Source organism: Eumetopias jubatus, unplaced genomic scaffold (assembly GCF_037043125.1).
Source record: "Eumetopias jubatus isolate StellerSeaLion01/CBP00866 unplaced genomic scaffold, mEumJub1_p1.0 scaffold_9, whole genome shotgun sequence".
NCBI classification, from domain to species: Eukaryota; Metazoa; Chordata; class Mammalia; order Carnivora; family Otariidae; genus Eumetopias; species Eumetopias jubatus.
Genome location: NW_028274815.1, coordinates 40,444,928 through 40,470,292, shown reverse-complemented (window position 1 = coordinate 40,470,292; position 25,365 = coordinate 40,444,928). Strand labels below are relative to the sequence as shown.

General features: G+C 49.3%; 1 protein-coding gene across 2 annotated transcripts in view; it reads left to right on the top strand.

The window, feature by feature from the left end:
• Nucleotides 1-24,012, top strand: part of TCF7L1 (transcription factor 7 like 1) — a 149,544-nt gene extending 125,532 nt beyond the window's left edge. The window contains exons 4-12 of one of the 2 annotated variants that reach the window (XM_028122402.2): nucleotides 5,046-5,129; nucleotides 18,058-18,190; nucleotides 19,210-19,312; nucleotides 19,546-19,629; nucleotides 20,379-20,522; nucleotides 21,208-21,367; nucleotides 21,452-21,559; nucleotides 22,340-22,415; nucleotides 23,579-24,012. In XM_028122402.2, coding sequence (XP_027978203.1) covers nucleotides 5,046-5,129; nucleotides 18,058-18,190; nucleotides 19,210-19,312; nucleotides 19,546-19,629; nucleotides 20,379-20,522; nucleotides 21,208-21,367; nucleotides 21,452-21,559; nucleotides 22,340-22,415; nucleotides 23,579-24,012 — 1,326 coding nt within the window. Of the gene's footprint in view, nucleotides 1-5,045; nucleotides 5,130-18,057; nucleotides 18,191-19,209; nucleotides 19,313-19,545; nucleotides 19,630-20,378; nucleotides 20,523-21,207; nucleotides 21,368-21,451; nucleotides 21,577-22,320; nucleotides 22,416-23,578 lie in introns of both variants that reach the window. The other variant, XM_088026189.1, reaches the window with a different exon arrangement.
• Nucleotides 24,013-25,365: the final 1,353 nt, after the last annotated feature.

Below are 25,365 nucleotides of genomic sequence, written 5' to 3'. Positions count from 1 at the left end.
GTGTGAATGGGGAGAATGTGGGCGTTACCCAGAGTCCTGTAGCGTCCCGTCCGCACCAGCACCACAGCCAGCTTGGAACGGGCAGATGGGGGGTGGGGGGAGGGCGTCGCTGCCTTCTGGGAGGTGGAGGGTTAATCTCCGTAGCTCATTGGCAGTTCTGCCTCTGTCCAGGGCATGCTGGGATTTCCTCCCAGCTGTTTTACATCATGAAGATTTGTATGTTGGGGAAATTCCAGGGCACAGCTGCAATTAATCTGCTGCACAGTCTTAAAGCTAAGCAGGGATCCTGTAGGACCGAACCTCCGCCTCCCTGCAGGAAAGGGGGTTCTGGCTGTCCAGTGAGAGCATCCTCCAGAGGGACCCTTCCCTGGGCCCGAGTCGAATGGAAATAGCCCACCTGGCCAGGTAGTCACCCTAAGGAGGGCACTGAGGAGAGGCCAAGAAGGAGAAAGGGACCCAGAGCATAAAGAAAAAGAGGCGCAGCCCCCTTTATAAATCATAACACCAAAATAACACTGATAGCAACGCTTGATTAAAGATAGCACAAAAAAGAAAACGTTCACTCACTCTTAGGCACGTAGAAGTAAAAATCTTAAGACACTCGTGGTTAGCATTCCACAATACGGTGCAAGAACGAACAAGCCACCGTGACCAAGTAGGGTTTACCTGGGGAATGCGAGGGCGCTTTCGTGTAAGAAAAATCTATCCCCGTGTATCCATATGACAACTGAGGCAAATAAGAGAAACCACATGACCGTCTTGGTATATCGGAGAGAATTCAACAACTGTTCGAGTGAAAACTATTTAAAACCAGGAACAGAACCATCCTTCCTTAATGAGGCAAAGACGGGTTCTAAGCCACAGCCTCTGTCTGCTTAACTGTGAACCACAACAGCACGGTTTCCCCAAGTGTGTTCTGTGGAACCCCAACCCCCAGAAAGAGTTTCCCAGATTCAGTAAGAGTGGGCAACTGCGTCTCTGTTCTGTCTCAGAGAGTCACGACATACAGTAGCATATTGAGCAGCATATGTAACTCAGAAGAGTGGTACTACTCACCATTTGTGTTTGATTTTTCCTTCCTGTTTTGGGGTATCAGAAGAGAGTACTTATCCCACAGACAGCATCCCATGAGTGACAGCTGTTGCTGTTGCTTGGCCATCGGTTGCCTCGATGCCACCAGGTTCCATGTTCTAAACTCCACAGAGAGCATCCCCAGCAGGGAGGTGGCTTCACTATGCTGCAGCCTGAGCATGATACAGTGGTCAGGAGCCAGTTGGGATCAGCTGGATGGCGCCTAGACTGGGCTTGGAGAAACCAGCATTTTTAATTTGCCACGTGCCATTACCATGCAGAGAATCTAGGCTCAGCCACACCTCTCTCAATCCCTAAGGACATGCTCCCACCAATAACTGGCCCCAGGGTGATTTGCGGTCTGGACGAGAAGTGCAGCCAAACAGAGTTTTATCGCCGTTAGACATTGGGTTAGGCCTGACCAGCCTCACCTCCACATCTCTCATGCTGAGGCAGGAGAGGATCAGAGGGTGCTGCTGGCCCCTGCTGCCCCAAGTCATGGTCCTGGGAAGCTCAGCTGTCCCTTTTCAATGCTCCTTTCTTCAGAACTGCAATCCAGACGCATTTGATAGCTAAGCTACAGCAGGTTCCAATGCCTTTTTATAGGTCTTCTCTTACCCCCACCCCCCTTCATTACTTGTTTCAATATCTTAAAAAGGCAGAACAAGTTAGAATGGGGGAAGGGACAATCCTCCATTTTGCTATCCCCAGACTGAACCCTTACTTGTGCACCTGCACCCCTATGCCCACCCCCCCCAGATTGGCTGGAGCGGGAAGGGTCCTGGGCCAGATGTCCACTATTCCCAGAACCGCTCTCCCCACCTGTCTGACCGATCTCTATGGGGCCAGACTTCGGTGGTGGATAAGGCTAAAGATCTTCACCCACTTCGAAGCTTCCAGGCCTCAGTTAAAGCCAATGAGTTGAGAGGGGAACCCTGCAGGGCAAAGAGGACAGTGTGGTCTCTTCCACCCACTGGCATTCCAGGCAGTGGGTAGGTAAGACACCAAGCCTGTGATGGACAACCGAAACCAGTAGCTCTTACTAAAAGCACTTGCTCCAAGCATGTGTGTCTCTATGTACGTTTGTGCCTTGAGAGCCCCAGTTCGAAGGCAGACCCTCATGTAGCTCCTAGTATATGAGGTACCAGCTCCTCAGCCATTCGAGCAGGGACTCTCCCTGAGGGACAGTTTGGCCGCTCCAGGAGACATTCAGCAGTCTGGAGACGACGGTTTTGATGATCGCAAATGGGCAGGAGACTGGGAGCTACTGGCATTTAGTAAACAGAGGCCAGGGAAGCTACTCGACATCCTGCCGTGCACAGGGCAGCTCCCACCGTATCCAGCCCCAAATGCCAGTCGTGCCATGGTTGAGAAACCCTGTGCTCGACTCCCACAAGCCTGCTCTGCCTCACAGCCTGAAAAGGTCGCTGATAATGTTCTCTCCCAAACTAGGATTCAGGGGGATTCCTCTTTGATCTAAGAACCTCCCTGGTAAGCCAACAAGAACGAAGAGTGTGCAGTGTGTGCCTTTAGGACTCCAGCTAGGAAACCAGACGCTGGTAGAGCTGGTGGGTTTCAGGAACCCTTCTACTGTGTTTCATGTTGGGGTGGATTTGGGACACTTCTCTTTAGCACGTGATATTTGTGATTGTAGCTCACCTCCAGGAAATAAACAGAAATGCTCAGGGTGTTAGTGCTAGGGAAACATCTCTATGGGAGAACATTGATGTGTAAATATTCATTCAGCTTTGAGGTGGCCAGCCCTGTGTGAGACAGAAAGGGAAGAGAGAAAAATCCAGGCTGGGGTAGGGGTGGGGTTTCAAGAAGGTGATGTTATGGAAAGTGTTATGACTAGCGTTGTAGTGAACAGTGTAGGGTTTGAAGTCAAGGGACCTCATCTGCAGCTCCCTTCATAAACTCGGGCTAATCACTCACCCTGTGTTTACCTCCATTAGCGCCTCCGAAAATTTGGGACAGTCACCTCTACTTACAACGGCAGGGTTGTTGTGAAGATGAAACCAGTTGACGTGTGGAAAATGCTTTGAGGGGCGCCTGGGTGGCTCATTCGGTTAAGCGTCTGCCTTCGGCTCAGATCATGATCTCAGCGTCCTGGGATCGATGACGGTCTTCCCACTCAGCAGGGAGACTGCTTCTGCCTCTCCCTCTGCTCCTCACCAACCCTCACCCCGCTCGTGCGCACGTGTGCTCTCTCTCTCAAATAAATAAATAAAATCTTGGAAGAAAGAAAAGAAAAAAGAAGAAAAAAAATGCTTTGGAAACTGCCCGCATGGCACAAATGTTATTCACTGAGGAAATGAATTTTAACTAATGATTCCAATATTTGTCCAGTCCTTTTAATTTGCCAAAGGCATTGAAATCCCAGTTAGTTCATCTAGAAAGTATAGGCTCTGGGTAGGGAAAGAAATGGGTGGGGGTGGGAAGGGTCAGCAGAACGCAGGGGCAGAATGATAGTATGGCAGCAGGGAGGGAGGAGGGGGCAGGTACCAGAGGGCCTGGAGTGGAGACAGTCCTTCTTTGTAGGGCCCCTCAAATCCCCTCTTTCGTTCCGACTTCCCAAGCCTCCTGTAGACAGGCCTGCTTGGCCCATACACCTGCTGTCTGTGTGGCCACTGCCCTCCTTAAATGTGTCCTAGGGTTATTATCCCTGCCTGTAGACATTGTTTTGAAAGCCCAGACCCTGCCCTCTCAGTCCATGTTTGTAGGTGATGAAGAGCCGAGGGGCACCACCCGTTCTACTTTTCCAATTCTGGGCACTTAGCTCAAGGCCAAATCACGATTTCTTTTTCCCTGGAATTGAATGACCAGAGCAAGGGAAAACTCAGAGACTTATTTCTGTCTCTCTATGAAACTCTTCCTGGAGCCAGCATTTCTTATTGGAGGTGTAACTTTCAGAGTAACCTCAAGAATTCTGTAAAGAGACTGCATAGCTGGTCCATTGCCCAGAAGCACCGTATCAGTGTTGACACCAAGACAACATGTGTGCTTTTGCCCCTGGCAAAGACTAATGGTTTGCTTATGGAAATGATAGCTGCTGTTTATCACATGTCTCCCACGTGGGAAGGGTTGTGTTCTGTACTTGACATTTGTCCCTAATCCTTCTAACAACCGGCAAAATTATGGACCTAGCCTTGCCTTACAGATGAAGAAACTGAGACTCAGAGTTGTTAAGACACTTGTCCAGGGTTGCACAGCCTGGCAGAGTGAGACCCTGAACCCATGAGCATTTGACTCTGGAACCCAGGTGAGCTCACCCAGGGCCTCTCCCCTCCTCCCCACTCATCCTCTCCCGGGCCCTCGCCAAAGACTGCCGTGCCAGGGTTGAGGAGAGGCTTTTAGTTTAAAGAAAGTGTGTACGCACGTGTGTGTGTGTGTGTAGAGGGTTTACTACTGGGTTTGGATTAGTACAGGGTAAGGTACTAGATAATCTTCTCAGGGTTAAGAAACGCTATAACTAGAAGTTAAATCAGCGTTGTTGAGTATGGACAGATATTACCCATGACCCTTCAAGTGTCAGGCAGATGGTTTTTATTCATTCACTCCCCACATACTCCTGGAGGCCATGTCCTAGGGAGTATTGTGTGTGATGCTATAAGCCATGGGGATGAAGGGGGCAAGATCACCATCTGGGAGCCCTTGGTCCCTTGATGAGCCCTGCTTGTCCCATGACTAGAGCAGGCAGAACTTGACCCTCAGTGATCGGTTCTTTGGACACTTTGGCTGGTTGTGCTGTTGTGCGAGTCCCCCACAAAATGACTGGGGGGCGCTGGTGGTGGTAGGGGTGACTATAAGCACGTGCTCTCCCTGGAGATGATCGCATGGACGCCGACTAGGGAGGAGCTCGTGCAGGTGCAGTGAACCAACAGTACCCTAACTGCAGAGCTCCTCCTCTGCTCACTTGGGGGTGCTCGCGAGACCTCTAACCAGCTGCCTTGTATTTTCTGTCCCCTGTGCAGTACCTGCAGATGAAGTGGCCCCTCCTCGATGTCCCCTCCAGCGCCACAGTCAAGGACACCAGGTCACCATCCCCAGCACACTTGGTAAGTCTGTTTCCCCTTCAAGTGCCGGAGGGACACTGCCACCTTAGCCCATGGCATTGCGTCCCCTCCGCCTTCCCGAAGCCGATGGGGCCTGGCAGTAGTGCTTCCAGTGTGTGTGCCTCGGGTGGAAGGCAGAGCGGTCAGGGGTGTAGTGGGGTTACTTGTGTGCTCTTCTGCCCCTCCCACCTCAGCACACGTGCACCAACCACCTGGGATGGGTGGTGTGTGATTAGAAATACCGGCCCCGCCCTGCCTGGCAACCCTGGTCTTTCCCACCGCCCCCTCCTCCCGGGCCACCCGGGAAGCGGTGCTGTCCTTTCCCTCTGCTGGAGCTCCTTCTGCCTTGCCACTTCTCATAGCTGCAGGTGATTACAGTTGAAGAGGCTCTTTCATACAGGATTTATAGAAAAGAATTAATTAAAACACATGCGAACAAGAACCCCAGCAGGGCCGTGGAGGCCTTCTTGCCAAGCCCTGTGGCAGCTCAGGCCCCAAAGGAAGATCGGGATGGTCCTGGGAGTGGGGGAGCAATGGGGTCCAAGCAGGTCTTGCCTCCCTGGGCCTTGCAGGGGACTGACATCCAGAAGAGACGGTCCTGGGATATTGCCTTCCAGGACTTTTTCTTAGGAGCTTGGGCATCCCTAGCCTTAAGACCCACACAACCCCGCAAGCCAACTGGTGTTATGCACTACACAGCGAGCCTCAGAATCACAGAGGGTGCAGCTAGAAGGAAACCCACTGGCATGACCTACGCCTTTTACAGACAAGGAGACCTGGGGAAACAGGGTGTTGTTTAAAACATTGTTATGGGTGCCTGGGTGGCTCAGTCAGTTAAGCGTCTGCCTTCGGCTCAGGTCATCATCCCAGGGTCCTGGGATTGAGCCCCATGTCGGGCTCCCTGCTCAGCGGGGCGTCTACTTCTCCCTCTCCCTCTCCCTCTGCCACTCCCCCTGCTTGTGTGCACGCGCGCTCTCTCTCTGTCAAATAAATAAAGGAAAAATCTTTTTTAAAAATAAATAAAACATTGTTATGGAAAATTTCACCTGTGCCCTTTACCCACACTCCCCCTCGTACAACACTGGGTTGTTTTAAAGTAAATCCCAGGGGCGCCTAGGTGGCTCAGTCGTTAAGTGTCTGCCTTCAACTCAGGTCATCATCCCAGAGTCCTGGGATCGAGCCCTGCATCGGGCTTCCTGCTCGGCGGGAAGCCTGCTTCTCCCTCTCCCACTCTCCCTGCTTGTGTTCCCTCTCTCGCTGTGTCTCTCTCTGTCAAATAAGTAAAATCTTTAAAAAAAAATAGATAAACAAAGTAAATCCCAGACATATTATTTCATCTCATTCAGAACATTTTAAGATACCCTGACAGCCCTTTTTCATTAAAAGCTTAGAGTCTAGTTGAGGAGAAAGAAGATATAAGTAGAAGATAAATAAAGGCTCGGTGAGCCCATATGATTTGCAGTAATCATGTGAACAGCTTACAGAGGCAGAGCCCTTGGATGTTTAGAAGTATAGCACGTGTAGTTCTCAGGTGATGGTCCCCGCCGTCCACTGGGGAGACAAGTGGGGAGAGCTGTTTCCACCATCTCTAGGAAGAGACCAGCAACTGTGTTGGGAACAGTGAGCTGTCTGGTGCGGGCTGCCCCTGAGAGGCTCTGTGGCCACGCACCAAGGCCTGAGCAGCCCCAGGAATAGGCTAGGGTGGTATCTCTGGTCCCCCAGAGTCCCATTTGGGATGGCCGAACACAAGGTCCCAATGCCCTCTAGTGGTCAGTCGCGGTGGCGAACATGGCACCCCTCATCCACCCTTGCCACAAACCTGGCTTGTCTCCTCCCGGCACAGCTGTCTCTCTACAAGTTTCAAGCCTTTGCTCACCCCCCACCCATCCTGCGGCACCCCTCAGCCCACTCCAGCGGACCCCGAGACGCAGGGCCCTCCCTCCGCTCCTCCCTCCACATACTGTCTCTGCACATTGTCTAACATCTCCATCTACTTTTAGAGGAAGTGCGTTCCCTTTCAAACTAGCACGGGTACTCATTGAGCTTCCCATCCTTTCTGTTGCCCAGAGCCATCCATCTCTGAAAAATAAAATAAAAAAACCCTGTGTCCAGCCCTCCTCCTCCTGCGAGCATTATCTTATTTTGCTTGTGGGTGTTCACCACCAGCTTCTCCCACAAGAGCCCGACTCCCACCTCCACCACCGCATCCTTTGTTCTGCTGATCTCCTGCCACCTGGCTTAGCTCAGCAACTGCCATCTCATGCCCGAGTCCAAGCAGTGCCCCTGCTGTTGCTCAGCGCAGGTAGCATCTGTCAGTTTTTACAGCCCTCTGCTTCCTGGACTCCTCCTTTCACTCCTCCAGGAGCCTCTACTCAGAGATACGAACAGTTCTTTACCCTCTCTAAGCTTCCGTTCTCTTTCTAGACTCTTTTCCTTAAATAAATTAAGGTACCCATTCTCATTTAGTGAGTGACATAAAGATATATGAAATCCCTAAACGCTCAACAAGGTTCCGTGCCTGTAGCTCCAACAGCCAAGCAAACATTCATCCATCGCAGGTATGTGCTCCGCAGACGCTAATTCAGTGTGGTGGTGGAGCAGGGGCTCCTTACTTTGTCAGAGTGGAGAAGCTTGAACAGTTGACACATTGCACTGTAGATAACAAAATGGCTCATTTTCTAGTAAATTGTGGATTATCACACTATGTATTCTAATATAGAAAAACAAAGGGGCATCTGGCTGGCTCAGTCAGTGGAGTATGTGACTCCTGATCTTGGGGTCGTAAGTTCAAGCCCCACATTGGGTGTAGAGATTACTTAAAATCTTAAAAAAAAAAAACAAAAAAACAGCACAGGGGCACCTGGGTGGCTCAGTTGTTAAGCGTCTGCCTTCGGCTCAGGTCATGATCTCAGGGTCCTGGGATCTAGTCCTGCATCGGGCTCCCTGCTCAGCGGGAAGCCTGCTTCTCTGTCTTCCTCTGCCCCTCCCCTCTGCTCGTGCTCTCTCTTTCTCGCAAATAAATAAAAATCTTAAAAAAAAAAAAGGCAGAAACACGCCTCAAAAGCTTAAGAAACATGTATTGGGGGAAACTTACCGTTACCTTGCAATGCTACAGATACGGAGAAGCCTCCATTCTCAGTTTTCACGTCGGAGCATCTCATTCTGATTCTGAGACACACGTGTGTGTAGGAGCAAAGCCTGACACAGCCGGGGAGCACCATCTATGTGTCGGAGGGTGTAAACACCGTGGGTTTGAACTCCAGCCTTGCCCCTTCCTATTGGTGCAGCATTAGCCGAGTTACTTCATCTCACGTTGCTTTGGTTTCCTTGTCTATAAAATGGGAACCAGAAGAGAACTTGACCTCAAGAATTGTGTGCAAATGAGCCCATGCGTTGTGATGATTTTAGAATTGTGCCTAGCACGAGGTAAGCCCTCAGTGATGGTCAGCTCACTGCTGTTGCTGCCATCACCACTGCTGCTCTTTTTAAGACAAGGAAAGAGTGATTAAAGTACTATTTAATTAGCAGACTGAGGGGTGATGAGGGCCTGCATTAGGGGCCAGCTCAAGTGGACAGATCGAAAAGGTAATAGATAATGAGCCTATAGAATCTCACATCTACTCTGCCAAGGATATGATTTAATAGGTCTGGGGTGGAATTGCTATCTTAGTTTTTTAAGCTCCCCTGGAGATTCTAAGGGGTAGAATGGAGAATCATTGCCCTAATTGTAAGTCAGAGGTGAACTTCAGGAAGAAGGAGCTAGAGACGATCCCAGTTTACTAGGTGCTAGCTTCTCGAGGCTGGAGCTGTAAGCAGGACTTGGAGGTTTCTGGAGGTAGTTGTGGAGGTCTGGACACTGGCGTTTTTATTAGAAATTTGAAAACACTCAATTAGGAGGTTTCATTTAGAATCACAAGCAAAATATTTTAAGATGAGGTTTGCCCTGAGAGAAGGGCAAATGAAGGAAACAGCCTGCATACTTGGCAGAGATTTAGTGAGTCATGTCAAAGCTGCCTGTCAAGGAAATGTGTATAAACAAGCCATAACCGGGCCAGGGTGGGGATGGAGTTAAGTGTTATTACTACTTGGATTTTATGCTTTAAAAACAAGCTCTAAAAATGGAATAGCTGTGATATTTTATATGTAACGACTTGTAATATCTGATCACTGTGATCTCCTTGCATGTAGACTGTTATCCAGACCCCTCTCTGCAGCCCCCATGTGCCTGGCCCCCGTCTTTGCCTCCTCTCTCCCTGGAGTACTGTGCCCAGCCACACAAAACAAATAGATGCACTTCTAGAACATAACCAACTCAAAGACAGGAATCACGTCTGCTCTGCTCACGTTCTTTTACCCCGCACCTGTTAGAATGCCTAGCACAGGGTAGGTGATAGCGGAACCCCTGTGGATGAATGGAAGAATAACTCATCAGGGGAAAGGTAATACAGCCTATAAGCCCCCCCCCCCCTTGCTCCATTCCCTCTTCTCATATGGGACTTTATTTTTTTTAAGTCTTTTTTGAAACCATGAAGGTAAGACTTGTGGTATGTAGAACACTTGGGAAGATGCCAAAGTGCCCAGAAAAAGACCTATAATCCCGCAACCTACACACGTTTTGTGATACAGCACTTCATTCTCTTCTGTGTTTGTGTGTTTGTGCATGCACCTATCAGGTGCTTTCTAGAAGATGACCAAAATGCTTCCTTTAAATAGTAAACACCCCGTTTTGCCATTAAACATCGGGCCACTCTCAGAAACAGCTTACCGAGCCTCGTGTCCAAGGTCCCCTTGCCAGGCCAGTGCCTGGAAGCCCTCCTTCTGAAGAAGGGCCGCCTTGCTGCTCTGCCTTTGAGCCAAGAAATCTGGCTTTGCTGAGCATGCCAGTTCTCAACTTAAAACATTTATCACGATGTCCCTTTTAAAATTGCACATAGGGGCGCCTGGGTGGCTCAGATGGTTAAGCGTCTGCCTTCAGCTCAGGTCATGATCCCAGCGTCCTGGGATCGAGCCCCGCATCGGGCTCCCTGCTCAGCGGGGAGCCTGCTTCTCCCTCTGCTTCTCTCTCTCTCTCTCTGTCTCTCATGAATAAATAAATAAAATCTTTAAAAAAAAATAAAAATAAAATTGCACATAGTTTCTCCATCTTTGCAACAGTACACCTGCTGCGGACCCAAAGCACTTCAAAACTCATCCCATAGCCTGTTGCTGCTCTGGTCTGCCTCCAATACAGATTTCACTTCTTACTACACAGTATTAACTTTTTATTTTGACATAATTTTTAAACTTGCAGAAAAATTACAAGAATAATACAAGGAACTCCTATATGCTCTTTATCCAGATTCGGAAATTTTGCCCTATGCTTTGCCCCTCTCTCTTTCTCTCTCTCTCTCTCTCTCTCTCTCTCTCTCTGTGTGTGTGTATACATCCACATATATGTGTGGATTTTTTTTTAAAAAACAATTTGAGAGTAAGTTGGAGACATTGTACCCCTTTACCCTTGAATACTTTGGATGTATTTCCTAAGAACAAAGATACTGTCTTACAATGACCACAGGACAGTTATCAAAATCAAGACATGAACATTTCATATTCCTCTCTAACCCACAATATATATTCAGATTTGGGCAAATGTCCCTAATAGGGTCCATTACGGCCATGTGCTTCTCCCTGGCCAGAGCTCAATCCAAGATCACATGTGGCATTTACTTGCCATGTCCCTTGTCTCCCTTGCTGTACCAGGGTTCCTCAGCCTTTGTCTTTCCCGACTTTGACATTTTTTGGGACGCACAGATCAGCTATTTTGTAGACTGTCCCTCCGTTTGGGTTTGTTTGTTTCCTCGTGGTTGGACTCCGGTCATGTGTTTTTGGCAAGAACCCTACTGCACTGATGTCGTGTCCATTCGTCCCCATAGCGGGGATGTCAGCTTCAATCATTCAGTTAAGGTGGTGTCTGCCATGTGTATCCACTGTGACATTGCTCTCTCTCTTGCTTGTAACTAATAAGCGCTCTCTGTGGGGAGAGGCTTTGAAGCCACGTAAGTGTCCTTTTTTTTCATCAAACTTGTTAGTTTCTGCTACTGAGCATTTAGCTTTGGGGAATTCTTCCTCCTCTCTTCCCGCTCATGAATCTTACTGTAGAGCAGAATGGACATGGTGGCAAGTCCAATCCATGCATTGATGACCCTCACAGAAAAGATGGCAATGGATAGAGAGGCACTAAAAAAAACCAGTCGACAAATAGTGTTCTTGACAAAGAGACCAAGCCAACGAAAACGATAAAAGGCAATAAATAGAAGTGAAACTGGGCTTTAAAAACACACACTTGAATTTATAGATTGGAAGAGTTCACCTGAATTCTAGAAGGGAAATGAAAATTGGCATTCACCTATGTGCATCCGGACAACGATTTGAATTTGAATTGTGAGCGTTTAAGCGTTTTTTCCTACAAGCATTTATGCAGGGAAAAAAAAGGGGGGGGCCAGTGTCAAAGAAACAAAAGTAAAGGTAACGTCAGGGTTTTCTTTTGCCATTCATGATGCTCGCAAACACTGGGACAGAGAGAGTTTTGATGAGGAAAGATTTATCCCAAGAATTTTACGTGGACCCTATTTGCAAGGACCTCAAAAATATGGCCCTCCTTAGAAGGACCCGAAACACATTCCAGTTCCCTAAACATTCTCTCTCACCCGTTGCCTGGCTTTGTCTTTACGGCTTCTGTGGCTTGCCACCTATGAGGAGCTCAGAAAGCATTTAATACGGTAGTAGAGACCGTCCCATCATTTTCTTCTCTGCTCCAGTCCACTGGCGTCCTTGTGGCTCCTCAGACATGCTAAGCATCTCACAGCCACCACGCTGCTGTTCCTTCTGCCAAAACGCTCTTCCCCAACCTGTCCGCAGGCCCTGCCCCCCACTTCCTTCCGGTGTTTATTCAAAAGTCATTTTCTCCTCAAGGCTTTCCCTGTTCAAACCCTTGCCCTGACTTAGTGTTTCTCCTTAGCATTTCTCAATATCTAAGACATTATTTTTTAATTTTGCTTATTGTCCATCTCTCCAATTAGAACATAGGTACCCTGAGAATCGGTGTTTGTGTCTAAATAGACGAGTCTCTAGTGCATTCGCAAGACCTGGAGCAGTACCAGGCATATAATAGGTACAACAAAATAAATACCTGTTCCTCCCCACCCCACCGTGGTGAAACAAGAAGGGAATTCATCTGGTTGCTCCTATTGCTGTGATTGGTGTTTTCTGTAGGACCAACTAGTTCAGCAGTTCATCCATGTGATCAGAGGCCCAAGATTCTTTCCATCTCTGCTCGATCAGCCTCCAACCCTTTGGCTGCCCAACTCAAGTGCCTGCTGTGTAGACAGTCTCCACAAACATTTATCCAATAAATAAAAGTGTGGATTTCCATTTCTTTCAGCAGAGGAAAATTCTGTATAGGAAACATACATTCAGACTTCCTTTCTTTAATAAGATACGATGACAGAATGGTCAAGAGTGTATGTTTTGCCTTTCAAGTAGTATTTGTTAGAGAGAGAGAGAGAGAGAGAGAGAGAGTGTGTGTGTGTACATACAGAGAGAGAGAGAGAGAGAGAGAGAGAAATGAGGTCCCACCAACTTAAATTAGGTTCCTATATGGCCCTAGTTCTACCAAATATAAATCTTTCAATCTTATTTTCTGTACTACCAACCGGTCATCTCTCTCTGGAATATTTTACTAATTTTAAGAAAGACATGAGGGTAATTTAGAGACAGATGGTCAGAAAATAGTGAGGAGTCCAGAGACTGTGGCCAATGAGGGAAACAAAGAGAAGACCTGAGAGAACAAGGTATTTCTCTTCCAACACTTGATGAGCTCTCATTAGGTAGAGGAAATATTTATTTAAGTGATGTGCTGATGTATAAGGATAGGAAAGAATTGTGGAAGGAGCTTAAGGAAGGATCTCCTAGGACCTGCCGTGGGACATATGCAAAGAAAATTGTTCTCTGTCCAGGCTTGAGCAGTGATTCCAGTTGGTTATCTCCAAAAAGCTGTGCAGACACAGGATGTTCCATTGAGGGTAGGGGGTGGGAGTGAAAACACTGTCCCTTATGTCTTAATCTAAAATCATTAGGAAGAAGTTCATCTTTACTCTATGGAATGTGAGGGGATCGACGGCAGGGATTTCACCTACTTGCTGGTTTTCAGCGTACTGCAGTTCACCTGAGCCCAGCTATGCGGATTTATACATTACTTTTAACTAACATAACCCATAAGGAAATGTACAAGTAGCTTCAAAAGATTCCTGCAGTATCCTTAAATTGAAAATATTACTAGAGAGCACAAACCACCAGCCAGCAAACAAAACACAGCAGAACTGATACTTTATTAAGTTATATGACCAAAAAAAATTGGAGATCCCTCCCCCCACCCCCAGCCTAACTAATCATCTGTCACAGATAGAAGGGGTAACACTGAACATTGTGGCCAGAGCCAGCAAGTCCTTGGAAACCCTCCTTCTTGGGCTGTTGAATATTCTCAGCAGAGAGCCTTGCCTTGGGGGAAACAGGTCCCCTTCTGGCCTCCACAGAGAAGGTCGCCTCCAGCAGTAAACAGCAAATGGATGTAGGTAGAACAGATTTCTTAAATGTATAAAATCAGATACAGTCAGCAACCCCGAGGACTCTCAGTATCTTCCCTGGGCAGTCTGTTGGTGAGTCTGTGGCTGCTTGTGAGTGGTACCACAAAGTGAAGGCTCATCTTTGCCAGATCTACAAAACCTTATCCTTCTGATCTCTGAAGTCAGGATCGGAAAGAAAAGAATAGTGTGAGCCAGGAGGCTCTGTGGAGGCCTCCAGCAAGTTCCTGATACAAGCAGGAGAGGGATGGACGAGAGGGGCCTTGTGGAGAGGTGGTTTCTCTGTCTATGTTGGAGCTGTGTGGTGCTAGCTTTTCTTTGACCTTGAATTTAAGTCCTGAATGGTGGGAGACAAGGCATTGTTTCCCCGGGGACAAGGAATTTAAAGAAGAAGTTTGGCTTGCACCACCTCTAGAAACAGACTAAAATGTTTGAGAAGCACTTGAACTGGAAAAGGGTTTGGTCTGTGTGACTGCGGAAGGATTCAGGCCCGAGATGGCTCTGAGATGCTCTCCAGGTAAATCTGGCCTCGGCTACAGTGCTGAGTGAACGCTGTACCTTCGCCTGTACACATTGTTTGTGCTGGGGTTTTCCACTGAGAGGTGTAGACTGGTTCCCAGCATTCCTACCCTTGGCCTGAGTGTATGCTGTAGACATCCTGCTCCTGAGGGTAGCTGAGGAGAGAAAAGAGCGGAAACCTTTACTGGAACGGTAGCCTCCAAGGAGAGCCTTCCCTGGGTCAGCTCCAAAGAGAGCAGTTCTCTATTATCGGTCCCAGAGGCTGCCTCTTCCCAGACTGACTTAGGAAGGATTTACCCTCCTTTCTCTTTCTGTGAACCCACCACCTCCCAGTCCATTTTCTAGACAGTGATGCCACCTAATGGGAACCAAGAATAATTCACAGAGCGTTTAAGTGAGAATACTTACACTTTTTAATGTAACTCACATTTCCCTGCCTTGTCCTTTGCTACGTATTCAGTGCTGTGTACCAGCTTCTGATGGGGCCAGACTCAACAGCACATGGGCAGTCAGGGTTTCATAATGCTAGGAAGTATGTTTAGATGGGTATACATACATACATTAAAGAATCACATTGTACACTTCAAATATATTACACTTTTATTTGTCAGTTATACCTCAGTAAAGCTAAAAAATGGGGGTGCCTGGGTGGCTCAGTCGGTTAAGCATCTGCCTTCGGATCAGGTCATGATCCCGGGGTCCTGTCATCAAGCCCCTCATCCAGCCCTCCTTCTCCCTCTGTGCTCTCTCTCACTCGCTCTCTCTCAAGTAAACTTAAAAAAAATGTTTAAAAAAAAGCTGAAAACATTAATTTAATAAAAGATGGCTATAAACAATGTAAGTCGATAAGTAAAAAGCCAGATCTAGAAGAAGTAGAAATGAATGGAGATACACCAAAATGTGGGTTAGGCTAGTGTGATTTTATGTTTTCTTTTCTCTCTTTTTTTAAAGGTTTTATTTATTTATTTGAGAGAGAGAGGGAGAGCATGAGCAAGGGCAAGAACAGAGAGGGAGGGAGAGGGAGAGGGAAAGAATCTCAAGCAGACCGCATGGAGGACAGAGTCTGACGCCCCGCTCAGTCCCACCACCAGGAAGGAGATCATGACCTGAGCCAAAACCAAGAGTCTTATCACTCAACTGACTGAGCCACCCAGGTGCCCCTGATTGTGTTTTCTAAATGCTGTATAATACAGTTTGTATTTCTTTCTTCTGTATTCACCATAAGTATACTTTTTAATATAGACAATAATTAAAGTTGGAAAACACAGAAATAGAAACAAGAAAAACAAAATTACCCATAGTTCCACCACTCAAACATGCCTACTGTTTACATTTTGGTGTGCTTCTAGTCCTTTTTTTTTTTTTTTTTTTTTAGCAACTAGCCTTTTTTTTTTAACATAGAGCTTTATATATTTTTTTAAAAATTGTAATCATTCTGGGGGTTCCTGGGTGGCTCAGTTGGTTAAGCATCTGACTCTTGATTTCGGCTCAGGTCATGATCTCAGGGTCATGAGATCGAGCCCTGCATTGGGCTCTGCGCTCAGCACAGAGTCTGTTTCTCCCTCTCCCTCTCCTTTCTCCACTCACACACACTCTCTCTCACATATAAAAAATAAAAAAAAATCTTTTTACTTTATTTTGTTTATTTATTTGACGGAGAGAGAGACAGCGAGAGAGGGAACACAAGCAGGGGGAGTGGGAGAGGGAGAGGGAGAAGCAGGCTTCCTGCTGAGCAAGGAGCCCGAGGCAGGGCTCGATCCCAGATCCCAGAACTCTGGGACCATGACCCGAGCCGAAGGCAGACAATGAGCCACCCAGGCGCCCCCAAATAAATAAAATCTTTAAAAAAAATTGTAATCATTCTGTGTAATTCTTTTATCGTTTATTATCACTTTAATAATAATTCTGTTGCTTTTATAATACTAAAAACCATCCTTTAGACAAAGCTGTTTCCAGGAAACCCAAATGCATCATTTAGATACATTAGGTTCCAAGAAATCTGACCTTAAAATAATTTCTATACTCTTATTTGCGCTATATGTTCGTGTACATGGAGACACCTTCGAAAGTCAGCAAGGAAACGGGAAAAATAATTTTAGAGTTTGTAGGCAATGTCGAAGGAGCCCACGGTGGTTGGGAGGTGAGAGGAGGTTGTTTCAGTCGGGTTCTGCAGCGCCTGGTCATGTGCCGGCGCCACCTAGTGGTTACGGTTATGAACAGTCTGAATTCTCTGCCTCCTATCTGCGGGTCTGGGAGCTGGCGTCCTGGTTGGGGACCTTGCTCCAGTACCCTGCCTCTTGTCTCTGCTTAACCTACTGGAAGTAGAGCAAGAATACCGTCAGCACGGATACATAAATGTACAGATCGGAGTTTGCATTATGAACAACAAATGGGCACCATGAGAAAGGACAAAAACGTTCCCAGAATCTATGAAATGAAAAATTCAAATGGGAAGACAGCAGTTTGGAATTCTAGCCCTTGGGCTGCCTCCAAATCATTATCCATCTTGCAGATCTCTTTGTAAAGCAAATCTCTTCTCCACTTGTAACTCATTTACCTTATTATGCAAAAAAAAAATTGTATGTCAGTTCTTTCTCTCTGACAGGTATGTTTTGATTGGGCTCTTGGGGACGCAGGTATTACCAGAGAAAACCCTCTGGTTTGTTAGAGCCGCAAAGGGCTGGTATGAATCCAGTTCTGCCATTTATTAGCTCTGTGTTTTGAGCTAAGCCACTTAATCTTTCTGAGCTCAGTTTTCTCATCCCGCAAATGGGGATAATCATAGCTAATTTGCTAAGTTATAATAAGGAGCAGATGTATTGCCTAGCGCTGTGCTTATAGTGGGGTGCTCAATAAATTATAGCTCTTTTGGGGCACCTGGGTGGCTCAGCCAGTTAAGCGTCTGCCTTCAGCTCAGGTCATGATCCCAGGGTCCTGGGATCAAATCCTCGTCAGGCTCCCTGCTCAGCCAGGAGTCAGCTTCTCCCTCTCCTTCTGCCCTTCCCCCTCTGCCTGTGCACTAGCTCTCCCTCTCTCTCAAATACATAAAATCTTTTTTAAAAATTGTAGTTGTTTTTATAATAAAACTCCTTATTGTTAAGTCAGATGAGATTAAAACAATTTAATCCAGTTCACCAATTGTAGGACACACAGGTTTTTCCCATTTTCATACCTGAAATCAGGGTGCGTCAATGGCATGCCAGTGTTTTTTTTTCTTCTTAATAGTTCTGTAGAATAATTGTACTTCTTACATTTGCTGGTGTTTTAAAGGAAGTATGGTAATTAGGTAGCAGTGTTTGAAGTGCTACAGAGAGACCTGTTTTAAGTGCTCTTGGGTTGTGTCTGAAAAGCCTGAACATGACAGCTGGTTCCATGAGGTCTGACGAGGACAATTCCCCACTGGTCTGTTCCCAGTCTCAGACTTGAACTTGTGAGCTACTATTTCTATGAAATCTATTTGGAAAGGGTGCGTTGAACCTTTTAAACCTCACTGAGATTACACAGAGCACAGTTGATAATTCAATAGCCTGGAGCATTTAGCACCGCCCAGCATACATGAAGTGAATGTATGTTGTTTTGAAGAGGGGATTTTGGAGGGTGGGTGTAATCCCTCCTCTAATTCTGTTGGTTCTTTCCCTGAAGTGTAGACTGCTCCTTTCTCTCCAGGGCTGTCTGAGGGCTGGATGGGCTGTTGCGTGGAAAATACCTGGCATGTATTGAACACAGTGTATAACAGCAGGTTGGACTCTGTCTCCTTGGCAACTGTGTCTAGTCTTTTTCTCTCTGTCTTTCAGTCTAATAAAGTTCCTGTTGTTCAGCCCCCGCATCACATGCACCCGTTGACGCCCCTCATCACCTACAGCAACGACCACTTCTCCCCTGGCTCCCCTCCCACGCACCTCTCCCCAGAGATCGATCCAAAGACAGGTGAGTCATCCAACTCTGCTGGCCCCCATGCAGAGCTCCAGTGGGCCAGGCTTGTCTTCTCAGGGAACATCACGGCCCTGGAATCAGGCAGCCCTGGCCTCAGGTCATGTCTCCAACTCCCAAGAGCCCATAACCTTGCCCACTAACGTTAGCCTTTTCAGATTTTTCATCTGTGTTTCCTGTGTCCCTTTCACATCATAGAGGCATTGTGAGGATAAAAGGAAATTATATGAGGCAATGCACAGGGCCTGGCTCCACAGTGAGAATCTCTTAATACTTTGGGGGTGGAATGAGCTGGACGTGGGGGGGAAATCTTCTGCATTGTCCTTGAAGTCTAGCCCAGCTGTGGGCTGTCTCTGTGCCTCCCTTAACCAAGACCTTTGCCTTATACTGAACATTTTCAAAAGTAGCCAGTCTGACCTGACTTCTAAGTATAGCTATAAAGCACTAAGGTTGAGCTGGCTTTTATTTATTTTTTTTAACTTGTTCACCAGAACTGTCCATCCCAGGGAGACATAGCCTCATCAAATTCCCAGAGTGGTCATGGCTCAAAGCATTTTTGGAGCCCCTATTTAAAGAGAAATCACAGTTACTGTAAGTTACAGACAATGAGGAGGACAAATGTGGACTAGAAATGCAAAGTTCACTTCTCCACGAATGGGGTAGGTTTTCTAGAGGAGGAGGAGTTAGCAGGTGACTCTGGGGGATATCTTGGGTCTCTCAGTCCAGGATTTCCGGTCCCTTTCTTGGATGACTCCTATATAAGCAGCTGGAAATTACTCCTGATGACAGAGGTGGGACCCAGGTAGCCAGAGAGAAGCCGTGTCAGTCCTGCCTTCCCCAAAAATGTCCCTGACCCCAGCAGAGCTGGGGAGGTGACAGGGCCAGGACACTGAAAGAAAGTCCTTCCAAGCTCCGGCACGCCTGGGGACATAGGGCAAGGGACTTCCGGTTTGGTGTTAGTTCCAGGTGCTGTGGTAGGGCCAAGGAAGAGACTGACACGTGTCTCTTTGAAGCAGGAATCCCCCGGCCCCCTCACCCATCTGAGCTGTCTCCATATTACCCACTGTCTCCTGGAGCTGTCGGACAAATCCCCCATCCCCTCGGCTGGCTCGTCCCACAGTAAGGAAACTCACCACCTTCCTTCCTTCGGCCGCCCTCTGCCTCCTGTACCTGCAGCAGCACCCCCACCCGCCACAGTGGGGTCCTCTCCCCAAAGCCCACGGCTCTTACTCTTACTTCCTCCTTCCTGCCCTTTATTATGCTTTTTTCCCAGCCCCCTCTCCTTCCCTGTCCTGAACAGTCCCACCATAGCCAGCGTGCTGACCAGATGTCCTTGCTCCTGGCCCTTCTAGGCAAGGACAGCCGATGTACTCCCTCCCTCCTGGTGGTTTCCGGCACCCCTACCCTGCCCTCGCCATGAACGCCTCAATGTCCAGGTGAGTCCCGGGACTGGGTCTGTGAGCGTGACGTGGCCTTGTAGAGAGTGGCCCTCGACGAGTGTCCTTGCCATTTCTGACCATTCAGAAAGCTTTCTCTGGCCCTAAACTAGGAGGCACGGGCTCACCTTTCCTCCCCACCCCTCTTTGCTAAGGGACCTCCTCGTGCCCCGTGGTCGGAATGGAGACCACAGACTCGGCTCACTCCTTTCCCATCTCTCTAAGGGAAGAATTTCAAGGCCCTAGCCCTTAGCCTCCCCCCACGTCCCCCCCACGTGCTAGGCTTTGTGGCACTGAAGCCAGAGACTGGGAGAAGATGAGTTTTTCCTGAAATGATGTCAGGAGAGGGAACAGTAAAGGGGGCTTCTGTCTCAGAGGCCAGATCTACGTGACAGTGGCACCTCTGGTGACAAAGGAAGTGCAACCCATAGCCCTTATTTCCCCATTGAGCGCCCTGGCCTCTGGCCTGCTCCACCTTCTTTTGCGTTTGTTTTTCATCCTACCTGCTTCCAGCATCAGCTAGAGGAGCCCTGTGCCTTTGTGCGGGAAGGGAGGTTTGTTGGGTGTCCGCCGAACCTGGATCTGTCGCGGGTCCGTGAACGCGCTCCCGGTCCGTCCTCAAAGGCTGCCTTGGCAGAGGTGTTGGCCCAGCTCTGCCACCAGGGCAGGCGGTCACCACGTCCTCTGCTGGGTGACAAGCAGTCAGCCCGAACCCCTCTGTCGTCCCTTGTTTCCCACCTGGTACACAGCCTGGTTTCCAGCCGGTTCTCTCCTCACATGGTGGCTCCGGCCCATCCTGGTCTGCCCACCTCAGGGATCCCCCACCCCGCCATCGTCCCCCCCATCGTCAAGCAGGAGCCGGCGCCCCCCAGCCTCAGCCCGGCCGTGAGCGCGTGAGTATCAGGCGGCCTGGGTGTGGGGTGGCCAGTCTCTGAGCAGCAAAACGCCATTTACTTTTCTCCCCTGGTGGCCTTTAGCAGGGCAGCCAGCAGCCTCCCTCCGCCGCAGCCTCTTCTCTCTTGGGGGTTGCTCCCATGCTCTCTGAGAGTCCTCTTTGCGCGCAGTCAGGGAAGTTGGACGGGATTTAGAGGCGGAAAGAGAACCCTGGAGTGCTTTTGGCTTCCTTCCCCCTCCCCCATACACAGGAAAAATGTGAGCCCTGAAGGGAGGATTTTCGCCAGGTCACACTGTCACCAAGGCCAGGGCTTTGTCAGCTGAGCCATAAAGCCAGCAGGAAAGCCCCCAAGTCAGCGCCCCCTGGCACAGGAGACCCCCCTCTTGCTTCTGCCCAAAGTGCCTCGCCCCCTCCCTGTCACCTGTCGCCAACGCCCCTCCCCACCACCCTCTGCCCCTTCCTCAGGGAACCAGTTCCTCATAGAACACGGCCTGAGGTCATTCCAAGGCTGGGAACCACTCGTGGGGGATGCTCAGGTGCTGCGAGCTGCTTGACCCACCGAGCGCCCGAGCAGCTCCTGTCCGCTCGCCGGGGGCAGGCGGCCCTTGGCCTCAGTGAGGGCCAGGGGTCGCGGGCCGGGTGGCCACCGACACACACTAACCGACAGCTTTGTGACTTCCCAGGAAATCACCCGTCACGGTGAAAAAGGAGGAAGAAAAGAAACCCCACGTGAAGAAGCCTCTGAATGCCTTCATGTTGTATATGAAGGAGATGAGGGCCAAGGTGGTGGCTGAGTGCACCCTGAAGGAAAGTGCGGCCATTAACCAAATCCTGGGAAGAAAGGTAAGGCCCGCTCTTGGCCCGGGCCACGCGGGGCGGCTTCCCCTGCACTCCTCGCTCCCTGTCACCTCTGACCTCTCTCCGCAGTGGCACAACCTGTCCCGAGAAGAACAGGCCAAGTACTACGAACTGGCCCGGAAGGAGCGGCAGCTTCACTCCCAGCTCTACCCGACCTGGTCAGCCCGGGACAACTACGTGAGTGGCCCGTCGGGCCCGGAGAGCAGCCCCCCGGGAGCAGGAGGTGGCTCCGCTTACGGAGGCCTCTTAGGGCCCAGAGGAGGCTGTATTTCTCCGGGAATAAGGGAGGCACCTCCGTTCTCAGGAGATCAACAAGGACATGGCTTTGGTGTCCTAAGGACCGATGTGAATTTGTAGCCCTCTCATTTGAAGTGGACTCAGCCCTTGATTCCATAATTCAGGACGCAGCACGAGCTGTGTCCGGGCTCTGGTGGTGGGGGTGTTGCTGGCCAAGGGCTCCGAACCTGGGGCTCAGAGGGCGATGTGTGAACCCCGCTGGCATTGCTAATAACTCTTCGAAACTAGACAGGTTTTTGTATGTCTGTTCTCATTTGCTTTTTATTTCTGGTAGGAGGCTTCAGAGCTGTCTTAGATTTTCGGTGGGGCCTGAGTCCCCTCAGAAGAGATCAAGAACCACACTGTTCCAGGGAGGGAAATGGAAAAATAAGCCCGAGGGCACTGAAGGGATGAGGCCTTCCAAGAAGGCCAGGACCCCGGGTTGGAGGGAAGAATAGAGTGGGGACGGGAGGGCACCTTCCAGCAAGGCTCATTCTGCCTCAGAGGCTTCTGTGGCTGCGTGACCTGAGCGACTCCCTTCCACCGCCAGCTCCCTCCCCCAGGGAGGGGTCGGGGCAGTATGGGCCATGTCCTGGGCTCCCCCACTTCGTGTCTGGGAGTTCCCCCGAAAAGCCAGTTATGCTGCCCCTTGGTTACCCTCTCTGTGGCCATAATTTTCAGGGTAAGAAAAAGAAGAGGAAGAGAGAAAAGCAGCTGTCACAGACACAGTCCCAGCAGCAAGTCCAAGAGGCGGAGGGTGAGTCCTTAGGAGGGCACCGGCTCTTCTAACGGCCGCCCTGGTGGTAACCTGTCGTGCATCGTTCCGGGCTCTCTGTAGGGTACAGTGACAGCGCTGCTGGGTCGCAGCTACCATTCTCAGGGCCTCTGCCACATGGGAGCCTCTTGCATACTCGGGTGGGTGTTATTATTACCCCCTTTTAGAGATGATGAATTAAGAGCCTCAGAGAGGGTGGATCTTCCCAGTCACTCTGCCTGTTAAATGGCGGAGGCAGGATTTGATGCCACCACTTTCCCACTTCAAAACCTAGGCACTTTTCAACTCAACTAGTTGAGTTGCATCTTATTTGAGGGTTCTAAAAATCGATGTGCCAGGCAAAAATGAATGGTATCTGCAATTATCTTGGAAATTCCCTGAGGAAGGGGGCACGTGAGAGATGGACATGCCACCTATTCGTGAACCAAATAGAAGCAGGTGTTCCTCCAAGGTTGGGTCGGTTGAACACCCAAAGAAATACTTCGCTTGGTTTCGGGGTCACTTTGTGCCAAAATTATGTACTGTGTCTTTTCACACCGGAATCACACCTAGCATGGTGACCTCTCATCTTGTGCTCACTCTGGACAAGTATAGAACTGCTGGTACCAGCTAAAGTGCTTTTAATCTCTTTTCTCTCTCTCCTTCTCTCTCTCTCTCTCTCTCTCTCTCTCTCTCTCTCTCTCTCTCCCTCCCTCCCTCTCCCTCTCCCCCCCTCTCCCTCTCCATCATCGATATGATTTGTACATTTATTTACGTAGGAGTACAGATGAGTAGAGTATGTATGTGCTGCGCACTCCGTTATACACCTCACCGCTTCGCAGGTGCTATGCATCTCTGATTGCACCGTAAGCCAGAGATTTCAAAGCAAATCGAATGGAGATCCGTCTCCAAAAATGCTGAGATTTAGGCAGGGAAGGGGATGATGTGATAGCCTTAGTTTTTTTCCCTCCTATCAGATACCGAATAGGTCTTTGGCATTTTGGCATTGCCCCTTCTCCACGCTCTAGGTGTCCCCCAGTGCGGCTTCCTCCTCCTGAAAGCCTGGATTTCGGGCCCCCCGCCCTTCCCTCCCAGTAGGTGTTTCTTGTGTTCCTCCTCACCTGCAGTACTAGCTGCTCAGTCTTTCTTGTGTTTTGTCCCCGTAGGTGCTCTGGCCTCCAAAAGCAAGAAGCCATGTGTTCAGTACCTGCCCCCTGAGAAGTCCTGTGACAGCCCTGCCTCTTCCCACGGCAGCATGCTGGACTCCCCGGCCACCCCCTCCGCAGCCTTGGCGTCCCCGGCTGCCCCCGCGGCGACGCACTCGGAGCAAGCCCAGCCCCTCTCCCTCACCACCAAGCCGGAGAGCCGGGCCCAGCTGGCTTTACACTCGGCTGCCTTCCTGTCAGCCAAGGCGACAGCCACCTCCTCCGGCCAGATGGGCAGCCAGCCCCCGCTCCTCTCCCGGCCACTCCCCCTCGGGTCCCTGCCCACAGCTCTGCTGACTTCTCCCCCCTCCTTCCCGGCCGCGCTCCACGCCCACCAGGCCCTCCCAGTCCTCCAGGCCCAGCCTCTTTCCTTGGTCACCAAGTCTGCCCACTGAGCTGCCCCCTGACCTATGCAGGCTGTCAAGTGACTCGTCGAGTAGTAAGGATTCAGAAGAAAAAAGAAAAAAAAAAAAGGAAACTTTATTGGTCAATATTTGACCACTCTGGACTGTTCTGTAAAGTGACTGGTAGCAACAGCACTTTACGTTTTGTAGATGTAACCAGTAGCTGATCTTAAGGCTTTTTTAAAAAACAAAACAAAACAACAAAAAAAAAATCTTTAAAAGAAAGAGAACTGAAAAGTAGTGTGTTCTTCTTCTTCTTCCTGTACGTGCAGTGGTGGATGGACCTGGGCAGAAGACCCCTTCCTCTCTACCTCTTTCCCTCTCTGCCCTGCTCCCGCTTCTCAGCACTCCCACGTGCCACCCTCCCCTTCCTGGTCCGCATGTCGGCCACGGCTGGACTTCTAGCCTGTTACCTCTTCCTCTAGATCCCATTCCTGGACATTCCCTTCGACCTCGCCAAGTTTTTCTCCTTCGCTCAACTGCCTTCATCTTCGTCCTCTGCCCAGTGTAAGACTGTCATCCCATGAGAAGCCACCTTTGCCTGATTTGTCTTCACCAGCGTCCCCTTTCCCTCAGTGGGCCCTAACGCAACAGCCTTCAGCTCTGGGTGGGCAAAGAGGTCCTCTGAAATGGTCCTTCCCCACATTGAAAGGGATTCAAGGTGCCCGCCACTTTCTCGGTGAAGAAGTCTCTGTGCCACCCCCTCACCAGTCAAGACCTCCCCTCACCGTCCCAGAGTGGCAGATGGGACCTGGCCCCAAGGCCTTGCTCTTGTCCCCTGGGTCAGTGCTAGCACAATCTGCCAAAGGTCTAAACGCCCTCCTCCCTCCCCCTATCACCTCACATGCTTCTTCTGTGTGTATTTCTTTTCGTTTTTATGGGGTTTTTTGGAGCAATTTAAACTTCCAGTTGTTTATTTTCACAAAAGAAAATAAAATTGCAGTTGCAAGACCTTTTCTGAGTATTTCAATCCTTTTGTTTGAATCAAGCCCCCATCTTCATAGCAAGCCCTGTGCTAGATTTTTGCAGGGGGTTGGAGGGGAGAATACGAAAACATGCCTGACAGAAAAATTCAACCCAACTTCCAGCCTCAAATGTACAGAGACCCGTCAGTATCGATAACTGAGATCCAAAGAGAGAAATCTTTATTTTTTTTGTTTGTTTTCTTATAATTGCCAAGATGTAAGGGGCATCCTTTGGTTGTTTTGCATGGTACCTAGCACTGCAATTTCTTTTATAACAGCCTTACTGAGCTATAATTCACATAACATGCAATTTACCCATTTAAAGTGTACAATTCAGTAGTTTTCGTATGTTCAAGTTGTGTATCCATCATCATAGTCA